This window comes from Typopeltis vanoorti, chromosome 2 (assembly GCF_054136105.1).
Source record: "Typopeltis vanoorti isolate ZY-2024b chromosome 2, IOZ_Tvanoo_1.0, whole genome shotgun sequence".
NCBI lineage: Eukaryota > Metazoa > Arthropoda > Arachnida > Uropygi > Thelyphonidae > Typopeltis > Typopeltis vanoorti.
Window position 1 is genome coordinate 102,841,309 of NC_143550.1, and position 14,315 is coordinate 102,855,623.

The window sequence follows — 14,315 nt, forward strand, 5'->3', positions numbered from 1 at the left end:
AAAAGAATAGCAGATAGGTGGGAGAGTGGCTGTTCTTCTGAAGCAGTCTCATGTGAAATCAAGGCTAGTAAGACAAAATATACAGTTAGTTGTTGGTATAGGCCATGGGATTCCACAGATGATTTGGAAGACATGCATTGGCAAATTAGTACAATGAGCACAGGTTGAGTGATTTAGGGGAGAGTTCAGCTGTGGAGATATAAACTGGAAAGAAGAAAGATCACATGGCAGGAAGGAAATGGAAGTCATACACCAGTTGAGAGATAATTATTTGAGTCGGCATGTGATGGAGAAGACTAGAGGTGTGAGAGTATTGCACCTGGTCATATAATCAGAAGAGCTATCCATAACTAAGGCAACACTGTTACCTCCAATTGATAAAAGACCATGCAGTCTTGACTTAGGAAATTGTAAAACATGAGGAATATTCTATCAATAAGGGGTTCTTGTGGAACTGTAAGGCAGGTGATTATGATATGCTTAGGAAAAAAGCTTAAATCTGTACTATGGCTTAAAACATTGTAGGGTAACAATGTTAGTAGTGTATGGGATATAAAAGGATCACCTAGAGGAAGCAGTATTAAATTGTATACCTAGGATAAGGAGGGTTAATTGGGTAGGAATTAGATGGATGAGTAATATCATTAAGCATGAGCTGCAGAAGAAGGAATCTGCAAACTCATGAATAGTACTAGGCTCAGGCAAGAAAGGTGACCAGCATGACAAGAAATGCAAATCAGTTTATGAGAAGAATCTAGCCAAGCAGACCAAAAGAAATCCCAAAGAGTTCTTTCATTGTATAATAATGACTATGGAAGATTAACCTAAATGAGTGATGATGGTTACAAGGAGACAGAAATGGATAAAATAATTGAGTTACTGAGTAATCACTTTGCAAGAGTATATCATCCTAGTGAGGTTACTGCTTTAATGACAGACACTAATGTAGGAACAGAGGTGGATGAATTGGAGATTCTTAGGATATTGCAGAATCTCGATGTAAATAGAACTGTGGGATTAGATGAGATATCATCTAGGGTTTGCGAGAATGTGCAAGGGAACTGGGAATGCCATTGACTAAGTTGTTTAATTTAAGTCTCAGCTCTGGTAGAGTTCTAAGGGAGTGGAAAGAGGGCAAAATTATTCCTTTTCATATGGGAATGTCTAAGACTACAGTAGCAAATTATAGATTAATCAGTATCTCAGGCATGGTGGTAAAAGCACTAGAAAAATTGGGAAAAATGAGAATTCAAGAATGGGTAGATAAAAATAAGATACTGTATGAGGGGTAAAATGGCTTTGTGAAGGGTTGGTTATGCCGTAGTAATTTATTAACTTTTTATAAGAGAGTAACAACTGAGTTGGATAAAGGAAATGGCTACATAATGATTTTGCAAAGGCATTTGACGTAATACTACATGGAACATGCAAATTAGAACAAATGGGAATGGATGTGATGCCAGTTATGTGGATAAGAGGGTGGCTGCTGAACAAATACCAAAAATGGAGTATATGGATGGGGCAGAATCAAGGTGAAACCAGGTGACTAGGGACCACTGAGTGCTGGGACCATTGCTGTTTAATTTGTAGATAAATGATATAGGAAATAACATGAAAGGAAATATTCAGCTGTTTATTGATAATGGAAAATTAGTTCAGAGTAATAGTTAATGAAGGTAATGTGGAGAGCTTGCAGGATGATTTAAATAGTGGAGAAATTTAATGTTATTAATTTTGGGATTAATAGATTACAAGCTGTGTACGGCGTTGATGAAACTGTTCTCCAGGAAGTAAATGAAGCTAGAGACCTGGAGGTGGTGGTAGACAAAGAGTTCAAGTTTAGAGGCTATTTTGCTAAGGTAGCCCATAAGATTACTTGGCTATTGAAGAACACACTAACAAATAGAGATAAGTAGGGGTTCGAGGTTATATGGTGAGTGGTTGGTGTAATTTAGCGCTCGTGTAAAATTAGTGATTTTTGGTGTTTTTTGTGTGTTTTTTTCCTTAGAAAATTGGTTTTATAGTATATTAGAATGATTTTCGTGTTTTTAGAGTATTTTGTGTGTCTTTATAACATATTTTATTGGGGCTGTTGCCGCTAGAGGGATTCGTAGTGTGTAGTGTTCGTGAAAGCTCCAGATAAGATAAATATTATTTTCAGTTATCGTTGATAAATTTATTTAATATTGCATAGTTTTGTTTGCCTTGCGTCTCTTAGTGCATCTTTTTGTGTGTTTTTGGTGTGTTATAATTTATAATTTGATAAAATACGTTGCAGTTAAGTATGGCTCCAGTTCAAAGGAAAATGGCGGCCAGTAATGATGGTTCGCCATCTTTATCAAAGAACGGTAGTATAAAAGAGATGATTCAGTGTACTAGCTGTGAAATGTATGCTTTGCGGAGTGTGGTCGGAGTGTGGTTAGATGATAATAAAGGAGTGAATGTGTGTAGAAAATGTAGGGAGAATGAGAAATTGAAGAGTATTTTGGATCGTGAGTGTGATATTTTTGTCAAACTTCAGAATGAAGAAAATAGGGATATGACAAGAAATGGCGAGGTTGTACCAGAGAATTGTGAGAGTGTGAATGTAGAAAGTGTGAATGATAGTATTAATGGTTTTACTGAGAATAAAAAAGATGAGATAGACGCAATGAGTGAGATCACGTTGTTGAATGGTGTGATACAAAGGGCAAAACAGCAGCTAGAGCGTATGAGCAAAAGTCGACTGAATGAACCAGCCAATAATAAAAAGTATGACAGGAAAAATAGACGTATGAGTGTGAACATGAACAAAATGAAGGATAGAGTGCTGTATGGAGATTCGTTAGTACGAGGTGTGATAGTAAAGGATTTGACAAAATCGTACCAACCTGGTGCGACCATAAAGGATGTAACTGAGTCTATTATTAGAGAGCAAAAGGAAAGGGTGAAAGAAATGATTGTTGAGGCAGGTACGAATGATTTGAAAGGAGACAAAATGGAAATGATAGAAGACCTGAATGAATTGTTTGAGGTAGCAAAAGAAAAGAGTGAGAGAGTTAGAATGATTAGTCTTTTGCCACGGTATGACAGTGAAATGTTTAAAAGGAGGGCTATAATTGTGAATGACTTTATGCGTGGGTTATGTATGACGAGTGGTGTGGAATTTGTGGACGTGTGGAGTGAGTTCGATGGGTGAAAGGATCTATATAAGATGGATGGCTTGCATTTGAATGGTTACGGTGTAAGAAGACTTGAGAAAGAGTTGCTGAATGTGGTGGATGTGCAAATTCAGGGAAACTAGATTTATTAAAGGGGGGGGGGGGAGTAGATATACAGTCCTTAGGGAGGCAGTTGAATGTAAGAATGAATATAATATGCCCGAGCAAATAAGGACAACAAATCAGAGTGGGATAGTTAATATAAGGCATCAAGATAGGGTCGGGGCTAATGGGGGTCTTAAATTCTTGTACACTAATGCTAGGAATATTAGGAATAAGAAGGAAGAGTTTTTGGCCATGGTTAGTACTTCCAGACCACAGGTTATTGGTATTAGTGAAACATGGCTGACTGTAGATGATATAGCTAGTGGGATTGAATGTGATGGGTATAGTGTGTTCAGGAATGACAGGGAGAATAAAATGGGGGGAGGAGTATTGTTGATGATAGCTGATGAGCTGCAGCCAAGGAGAATAGAAGTTGAATTGCAGGATAGAGAAAAGAGCACATTTGAGGCCATTTGGTGTGAGATTGTGGCTAGCAGAACTAAATATACAATTGGGTGCTGCTATAGACCAGGTGATGAAAAAGATGGTGGCGGCAGTATGCACAAGCAAATAGAAGAAATGAGTGGAAGGAGGGTGATTATTATGGGAGATTTCAACTATGGTCGTATTGATTGGAGTGAGGAGAGGACACACGGGAGGAAGGAATTGAATTTTATGTGGTTATTAAGGGATAACTATCTGCGACAGCATGTAATGGAAAATACTAGGGGTCAGAGAGTGCTTGACCTGGTAATAGCATCTGAGAATTTGACTGTAACAAATATGACCATATTGCCACCAATCGGTGAGAGTGATCATAGGGTCTTGACTTGGGAGGTGGCTAAAGATGTAGAATTTTCAATTAAGACGGTACGTGTGGAATTATCGGGCTGGAAAGTATGACAAGCTTAGGAGTTTGATTGGTTCAGTGCCATGGCATGTACAACTGCAAGGACTAGAAGTCGATAGTGCATGGGAAATAGTTAAGAAGTGTTTGCATGAAGCAATGGCTGACCGTATACCTAGAGTCCGAATAAGAAATCAAGTAGGGGTTAAATGGATGAATAACACCATTAAGCTTGAGCTGTAAAAAAAGAAACAACTATGGAGGGAATTTAAGGAGAAAGGTGACTGGCAGGCACACGAACGGTATAAAGCGCAGGCCAGAAGGGTAACGAGTGTGGTAAGAAAAGCAAAAAAGGATTACGAAAGAACATTGGCCATGCAGGCTAAAGAGAATCCTAAACATAAGTTAAGGAGATAAAAATCCCTTATTGTTTTTCAGCCAGTAAGCGAAACTAAGATCGAACACTACGATCTGTAACGTTTCATGCCGACGAACTGTCAGCGTATCCAAGCGTAAGTGACCACTTGGTAGTGCCACACCACGGCAACTCGTTGCAAAGGTGAAGCAAGCTTCCTCACTGTTCTTGATATTTTCTCATAATGTAAAACACATCTCTTAAGAGATGTAGTACTGTTTTACATTATGAGGAGAGGTCACTACCCAGACCGGTTTCAACCTTTTTTGAGGTCTCATCAGTGAGTAGCTAGACCTAGTTAAAGCAGAGTTTAAGTGAAGAAAACTTACATACTTTTGCTATACGATTGACCGAAAGGTGTGTCACTATATTACATTATAACATAGTATAACTAAGATGAAAAGCCAAATGGCTTTTCATCTTAGTTTATTTTTTATTATTTTTTTTTTATCTCCTTAACTTATATCAATCTCGCCAGAAAAAAAATAGCCGTTTGGCTTTTCATCTTAGTTATACTATGTTATAATGTAATATAGTGACACACCTTTTGGTCAATCGTATAGCAAAAGTATGTAAGTTTTCTTCACTTAAACTCTGATATTAACTAGGTCTAGCTACTCACTGATGAGACCTCAAAAAAGGTTGAAACCGGTCTGGGTAGTGACCTCTCCTCATAATGTAAAACAGTACTACATCTCTTAAGAGATGTGTTTTACATTATGAGAAAATATCAAGAACAGTGAGGAAGCTTGCTTCACCTTTGCAACGAGTTGCCATGGTGTGGCACTACCAAGTGGTCACTTACGCTTGGATACGCTGACAGTTCGTCGGCATGAAACGTTACAGATCGTAATGTTCGATCTTAGTTTCGCTTACTGGCTGAAAAACAATAAGGGATTTTTATCTCCTTAACTTATATCAATCTCGCCAGAAAAAAAATAGCCGTTTGGCTTTTCATCTTAGAATCCTAAACAGTTTTTTAGATATGTAGCAAGTAAAAGGAAAAATGTACATGGCAGAATGATTTTAAAGAATGCCGATGGTAGGGAAGTAACTGAATCAGTTGATATAGTTGAGTTACTGAGTGAGTACTTTGCAAGAATATATAATCCAGGTGGTGACATTTCAGAAACGAATGTACCAATAGATTATACGGGAATTGTGGTGAATGAAGTGGAGGTGAGTAGTCTATTGCATAACCTCAATGTCAATACATCTGTGGGATTGAATGATATACAGCTCGTGTTGTACGAGAAGCAGCTAAAGAATTGTCAGTACCCTTGACCATTTTGTTTAATTTGAGTCTCGGGTCTGGGTTAGTCCCGAGGGGGTGGAAAGAGGGGAAAATAGTTCCACTGCATAAAGGTGGTTCCAAGACTGCTGTTATAAATTACTGATCGATTAGCATATCAGGAATTATTGTCAAGGTCTTAGAGAAATTAGTCAAGAAAAGAATACAGGATTGGATATATGAAAATGGGATATTGTATGGGGGACAACATGGTTTTGTGAAGGGTAGATCATGCCTCAGTAACTTGCTCACGTTTTATAACACAGTGACGGCTGAACTGGATAGGGGTAATGGGTTTACAGTAATACTACTGGACCTTGCCAAGGCCTTTGACAGGATACCACATGGAACCCTAATCAGTAAACTGGAGCAGATGGGGATAGATATAGGGTTGGTGAGATGGATAGGAGGGTGGTTGAAGGAGAGATACCAGAGAGTGGTTTATTCAGGAGTGGAGTCTAAAAGACGGCTTGTGACTAGTGGAGTGCCACAGGACTCTGTACTTGGACCACTGCTTTTCAGTTTGTTCATCAATGATATAGGAAAGGATTTGAGAGGAAGCGTTCACTTGTTTGCTGATGATGCAAAGTTGGGTAGAGCAATTATGAGTGCAAAGGATGTCAAAATTTTACAGGATGATGTGGATAGTTTAGAGGACTGGGCTAGGAAAAATGGATGTCAGTTTAATGTGCCAAAGTGTAAGGTTATGCACTTTGGGGTGAAAAGAATAGCAGCTGTATATCGCATTGCTGGAACCGTACTCCAGGAGATTGATGAGGCCAGGGATTTGGGAGTGTTGGTGGATAGGGAATTGAAGTTTAGGGGGACACATTGCAAAAGTGACTAAAACAGCTCATCAAATCACTTGGCTTCTGAAAAATACTTTAACAGGCAGAGACAAACAAATTGTTGTTCCTCTGTATCGAGCCTTGATAAGACTCCCATCTGGACTACTGTGCCCAGTTATGGGCACCAGCGTTTCTTCATGATGGGGAGGAAGTGGAGAGGATCCAGAGACGAGTGACCAAGATGATAGCAGGTCTGTGGAATGAACCTTATGAGAATAGGTTGAAGATTTGTGGGTTGCAGAAATTGGTCGATAGGCAAAGGAGGAGTGATGTGATTGAGACATTCAAATAAGTGAAGGGTTTCTATAAGATTGATCCAGAAGATATTTTTGAAAATATGACTGGTGGTGGGAGGACTAGGGGCCATGAATGGAAGCTGGGCAAGAGTGTGGTTGACAACGGTGTTAGAGCTAGGTTTTTTACTTGGAGAGTAGTGAATGAGTGGAATAAGCTTCCAGAGTCTGTTGTGGGTGCTACGACTGTGAATGAGTTCAAGGCAAGGTATGATAGATACTGTGTGAATGCCGAATAGTTGTGTTTGACATGATGTTAGGGCCTCCCTCGATGAGTCTGTCGACTCCTTGGAGTTGCTCGGAACAATAATAATAAGTTTGTTGTTATTGTTCCGGGCAACTCCATATTCCCCCTTTTTATATCCATACATCCACATCTGGATTATTCAGCTCAGGTCTGGCCTCCTGGATTTCTTGAGGATGAGGAAGCAGTGGAGAAGATTCAGAGGCAATTGACCAAGATGGTGAGTGGTTTGTGGAATGTTCCCTATGAAAATAGATTGTGAATAGCAGAAGTTGGTTGATAGGAAAAACAGGGGGAATATGATAGAAACATTTAAGTTGCTTAAAGAGTTTATAGGATTGATGCAGGGGAAATGTTTCACCACTTGGCTAGAGGGGTCAGAACAAGAGGTCATCCCTGGAAATTGAATAAAGGTGTGGTTAATAAGGGCGTGGGGACTAGATTTTTTGCTTGGCGAGTTATGAATGATTAGAATGTGTTGCCAGTGTCCATTGTGAGTGCTTTTTCTGTTAATGGGTTCAAGGAGAGGTATGATAGATTGTGTGGATAGTTTGGGTCTCCTGCAAAGAGTCTTCGGACTCCATGGAGATGCCCATACAATAATGATATTTCATGTATTTTTTGAAGTTTATGAGATGGCCACTCCTCTTCCAGTAATAAAGAAAAAAAGCTTCAAGACTTCCTGACTAATTTTGCCAAGGTTGAAAATTATAGTCTTTTATTTTTAATGTGGTTTCCACTCATGAAAAGGTGTGAATCTGTAGTACATTCACTCTGTGAGTAGCTAAGTTTATGATTTTTATCATATTTTATTATATTTATTATTTTTGTATTTTATTTATTTTTTACTTAATGCAGAAACTCTACTATAGAGGCCAAGCATGGAACTTTTTTAAACCACTTGAGGCCTCCAATAAGTGGGGCAATAGTCTTACACTGATGTGTGGTGAAATTTATTTCCTGCTCAAGGACACTTAGAAACATATATGCCTATGGTAGGATTCGAACCCGCATCCTGTTGGTTGGAGAGTGAGCCTGTAAACCACTTGTCCATCCAGACCATCATTTACTCTTTGATGGATAATGAATTGGGATTATTTGACACTGTTTCTTGTCAATACGAGAATATGAATATCAAGCCTTAATACCCAAGAATTCACTGCATTTAGATAAACTTACTCAGAGCAACATATCTGTCAGCATTTGGTTATTTCTGTTGATTAAAAAAAAGAAAACAGCAATATCACATAAGTGCATCAACTGTCAGCAGTTTGTTAACCTTTTCCAAAAATTCATTTGCAAATTTTATTTTATTTAGTTTTTTAATGGCGATTTACATATTTTTTTAGGATTATAAACTAGTACAATTATAAAAAATTAACATACATACTTATAATACTTGTAAGTTTTTCCACTTAGTTTAATCTTTTATCTAAGTGTAAGCAAACAAGTTTGCACCTGAACTAATTTCAGGACTGGGGCAACTTCTATAAAGAAGCTAATGACTTCACATCACTTGCCTTAGTATCCCATAATGCAAAGCACATATTCTTATGGGTATGTATAATGCTATGCATTATGGGAATGGTCACTACCCAGACTGGTTTCGACCTTTGTTGAGGTTTCATCAGTGGGAGCCAGACCCAGAGGTGATATTAAGGTTAAAGTAATGCAGAAGTCATATTTTCGTATACAAGTACTACTATGTACTACTACTTATTTAATAATAAATAAATAATGATATTTATTTAATAATAATAATAACTATTTATTTAATAATATTTAATAATAATATTATTATTAAATATTAATAATAATATTTAATCCTTGAATTTCTATTTCTACAAAACAGTGAATTTTAGCAAGTGCATCTTTCAATTAACTTTATTACATTTTTTATATATAGGGTACCACAGAGTATATGTTTTGGATATGGTGCACCTAGGACATTTCACCGGAGTTCCTTAAAAAAAAAAACATGCCAGAAGGATTCTAAACTGGAGAAAGAACAAACGCTAAATGTTGATATTGAAAGCTACTATGATGATATATCTATGACGGACTTGCAGACAGTCCTTGATGAGGGTTAATGAATATAAACAAAGTAAAATTTGAATTGCAATACTAATAATGCTATAAACTTCATTTACCCATTCAGAATATGGGATGTCAAGCCATATTTTCTATGAATGGAAGAGAATGTTGATATTAGCTGTAAATTGAAATGTATTTAAACGTATGTACTATATACATATTTCTCATGTGATACGGATGGGAAAAAATTGATATAAAATATGTGAAATTTCTTATTTATTTTTATAATAACATTGCACCTTAAATTAAAACGCAGAGTGATTGTCAGTCTAAAACAATGAGTTCCATAAGAAAGGTCAACCTAGTTTTGGAATTTATAATTTGTTGCTTTTGTGTTAAATAAATATACAGTATTTACAGATGTTTGCACCCCTTAAATTTTGTGGATTAAGACTAGTTATTATTACACCATGTGCCATTATAAAAAATGTGCATAAATTCATGAGGAAAGAATGCACCCAAAACAACAAAATTTCATAGAATACATTGTCAATAGAAATGTGTGGATGGTCCAACATACATGGTACATTCATGTATGTTGACTTGATTTGAAGTAGAAAGTTTGAATAGAATCGAAGTCAGACATGTCTCAGATGTGAATATATACACTAAAATATGCAAATATGATTTGAGAAAAAAGTGAAGGAATTTGATAATAAGAGCCAAGCCTTCAAATTACAGAATAATAATAAAACATTGAACAAACTTGTGTATTGCCTACAAGGGCACAAAAAGTGTAACTCTGTGGTGGCAGTCAATAAAGCAGTCCATTAAAAAAATTGAGGAGGGAAATCATATAAAATTTTTTTGGCTATTAAGTCATCATATTCTCTTAAAGAACATAGAAAAAAATGTAAGAAAATTAAATTATGAATTAGGAACCACTAGCTTATTATTATTATTATTATATGGGTATCTCCACAAAGTTAGAAGCCTTATTGTAGCTCAAAAAAATCAGCTAATACCTTTTATTCCCTTATAGGGAGTAGGCGAGGCCTTTTAACCCTTATCTAGCTTTTGGAGACTGAGTGGGCAGTTCAATCTCTACTGGTAGCCAATCAGAGATAGCTGGCCCATATCTATCACTAATTATAGTACCCACCCATGAAGAGACTGGCAAACAAGTGCTGCCAACTCTTGATACCTAACCCTAACGAGATGTGTTACTGTCTGAAATAATGTGAGTAGTATGGGCGATTTTTTGAGTTCACGGGATGAAAAACCCGAGTTTCCGGGAGGAAAAACCCGCTTGCCTGTGCCAGAGATCGAGTAACTCGGGAACCAGTTGAAGAAAGGCTTAGAAAAAGTTCCTCCAGTCGGAGACTACACTTCATCTTAAGTCTAACTTCAGAGTGACTTCCACTGAACTACGTAGGCCATCCCCATTTGTGCCAATGCTACTGGTTCCAAGTGGAATCCTGCCATATGTCTTTGTAAATCCCAGCAGCATCACTGAATAGCTATTTCCTTTATCCAACTCAAATGTCACTCTATTATAAAAAGTAAGCTAATTATTTTTTATAATAATCAGTACCCTAAGCATCAATATCTTGTATAGTGGTGCAGTATCACTATCTGGATGGTACTTGTTTGCAAAATTATTATTCGGTAACTCACCTATTTGGTTTGCTTCTGAACTTTCACTGAACAATATTTTCTCAAGACACCTAACTCCTAATCCATTCAAATGCAAACTAACCACCTTGTATAAATCCTTCCTTCCATCAAATGCACTTGACATATACACAAGCTCCATACCATTTATCCTACACAACTGCATGCTGACTCATTTGCACTCATAACCCTTAATCTCAGCTCAACTCTGTCATACCATGGCAACAGATTCACAACTTTTACTTTCATACTCTTTTTTATTTGCTTGTACCAGCAAGCATATTGCACAACATGTCACTTGTAAGATCATTAGCACCAGCCAAAATAATCATATCTTTTACCTGCCCACTCAGCATCCTTAATTTTGGCTCCCAGGAAACACATTCATCACACTTTCCTCAAGTAGTCCTCTTATCATGGAATCACAATAGAAATAAAAAAAATTCCATCTTTATTCTCTTTCTTTCACTCTTTCCTACTCTGCTTTCTCTCCCTCTTGCTTTGCTTCTATACCATACTACCTGCCAGGTGTGTTTCCAGCCATTCCATCTCAAATTTTGTTCTATAGAGAAATTCACAAAAGCACGCTGTCTCTCCCTCTCTCTCTGATGTCGCTAATGATTTCTTTCCTTATCACTCTCTTCATTTTCCATTGTTTCATTCTTGCTGTCACTCTTTATGCATACAACATAAACCTTGGCATTCACAATCACATTTTTTTTTCATCCCATCATGAAACTCATAAAATGTTGGTTGATTTCTGTTTTCAAACAGAAAACAACATTTTAAAAAGAGGTTTTAATTTTGTCATCACTCTGAAACATATTCCAAAAGTTGATTTTTGGAATATGCAGCATTAAAAAGGCCTTTTGATTTCTGCCAATTCTTCTTCTTCTTCTATGCGTTATTCCCGCTTCCTATGCAGGGTCCGCGTGTTACTTTTAGATGCGACTTCTTGTTAGTACTACTCCCAACCAACCCGTCGCCTGGTTATATTTTTGGGATATATTTTTGACTGTAGAGGCGTATGTTCACGGGGCCGGTTTGCCTGTTTGCGGGATGAAAAAACGCCAGATAAACTGGCGGAAAAAACCCTACTGACTGCGTCCAAGACCGGCTAACTTGGCTATGCCTGAGGAAGAGCCTCAAATTCCTCACGTTTACAATGGGAATCGAACCTGCGACACTCCTTCCCCAGGCATATGGTTGCGAAGCACAAAGCCACTAGGCTAACCGCGCGGTCCTTTGATTTCTGCCAATGGCATATTGAAATGATATTAGATTCCAGGATGCAGTTCTTCTCTTCCTCCAAAGAGCAACATCACCAACTCAGAAAGGAGGGCACTTTCAAATTTAAGAAAGAACAAAGACATCATCATTCTCAAGGCAGACAAATCTTTGCCACACATTGCAGATGTCAAGGATTTCTCTACTTATACTATCCTTGACAATGACCCTTCATGAGCAAATTACAAAGAAATTAATGAACTGTGAAACATGCCAATCTAATTGTAGATGTAGGTTTCTATGGTTTAGCAGTTCATAAGAAAGATTCTGGTAATTGGATCACATGTTTATCATCATCATCAAATTCCTGATATGTACCATCAAGGAGTGTACAGGATATGATAGTACTACATGAAAAATTTACATCATTACTAACTTCCTATCTACAATTTTTCTATAAATCAGTCTGTTACTTTTCAAGATTCCAACATTATCAGATATTATATTTCTATTGTCTAAGACACTTTGTACAGTATCAATCCACCTATATCTTGGTCTTCCTCTGGGTGGTTTTCCTGCCAACCCTGCAGAGAACACTTGTTTTGCTAATCTTACCTCACCCATTCTGTTTAAGTGACCATACCACCTTAGATTAGCTCTGCTAACTCATTCCTAGATGCAGACAATGTCAAGTTCTTTCCTAATATCGCCATTTTTAATATGATATTGCCATTGATGCAATCTGTTCACACCTCTTATCTTTCTCGGGACTCATATCTGCGGTCTCTAGTCTTTGGTCAAATGTTTTACTTCTGACCCAGCTCTCAGAGCCATAAGTTAAAATTGGTTTGAACACTGTCTTGTATACAGCTAATTTAGTGTTCTGACTAATTTCTTTCTTATTCCATATGAACTTATTCAATTGACTTCCTACCACACCAGCTTTGTTGATTCTATTGTCTATTTCCATATTTAATTTGCCATCTTCACTAAAAATCGTGCCTAATTAGCTGAAATGTTTTACTTGTTCCACAGGTTCACCGTTCACAACACAGATGACATTTTTAATGATTCTGCCTATTTTCATTGTCTTTGTCTTTTTATTGCTGATCTTCATACCATATCTACTACAACAGTTATTCAATTTAGTCAAGGAATCTTGCAAACTTGTAGCAGATTTATTTAGAAGTATAACATCATCCGCATAAAGCAGAGAGCTGACATTAACATCTCCAATTCTGATATCATGTTTAATACCACTTTCCTTCATAATGTGATCCATATAGATAATGAATAACAGAGAAGATGATGTACATCCTTGTCTCATACCAGATTTAACATTAAACCATCTTCCCGTACTTCCTTCAATTCTAACTGCTGACTTACAACTCAAATAAAAACAAAGTACTGCTTGATATAATGCCCCATTGACACCATATAACTGCAACGTATTCAATAGCTTCTCTCTCGGCACCTTGTTATATGTCTTTTCCAGATCGACAAAACTTAAATATAGATCTTTGTTATATTCCCATGAACTGTAAAGTGAAGATCTGATCCTGACAGCCTCTATTTGGCCTGAATCCAGCTTGTTCTTCACCAAGCTTTTCTTCCACAATTCTTCTCAACCGTTTCTCCAGTATACTTGCATAATTCTTGCCAGGAACACTCAGTTAGGAAATATTGCTGTGTGAGAGCTCTATGAATCATCGGGAATTCATCCCTCTGCCCAGGCTTTCTGAACTATGCAGTGCAGCCACTGTAAAACTTTTATACCACCATACTCAGCATTTCTGCTCGAATATCATCTATTCCTACTGCGTTTCCACATTTCAAGCCTTTGATGGCTTTTTCTACTTCAAGTATGGATATGTATTCCCGACTGTATGCCTGTTGAGTGTTTTTTACCACTGTGTTATCATCGCTTATTTCATTTAGAAATTTTTCGAAGTAATTACTTCAAGGATATCTTTTTCTCCCGTTTTCACATCACCTTTATCATCTCTAACTCCTTTTACAGCACTCTTTCCTCCATTTCTAAACTTCTTCAACAACCTCCAGAATATCTTACCACCTTCTTGATATTTATTTTCTATGTTTCTGCCAAAGCCCTCCCATGACTTTTGTTTAGCTAGTTTTAAACATTGTTTAGCTTTCTTACATTTGTCTCTGTATTCTCTAAGAGCAAAAGCTGACT

At 37.2% G+C, this 14,315-nt stretch overlaps 1 protein-coding gene across 2 annotated transcripts in view; it reads left to right on the forward strand.

The window, feature by feature from the left end:
- l(2)k10201 (zinc finger protein 511 lethal (2) k10201) overlaps positions 1-9,636 on the forward strand; it is a 99,989-nt gene extending 90,353 nt beyond the window's left edge. For both annotated transcript variants that reach the window (XM_090407206.1, XM_090407216.1), the window contains one exon: positions 9,090-9,636. In XM_090407206.1, coding sequence (XP_090263332.1) covers positions 9,090-9,273 — 184 coding nt within the window. In that variant the 3' untranslated portion in view covers positions 9,274-9,636. The remainder of the gene's footprint in view (positions 1-9,089) is intronic.
- Positions 9,637-14,315: the final 4,679 nt, after the last annotated feature.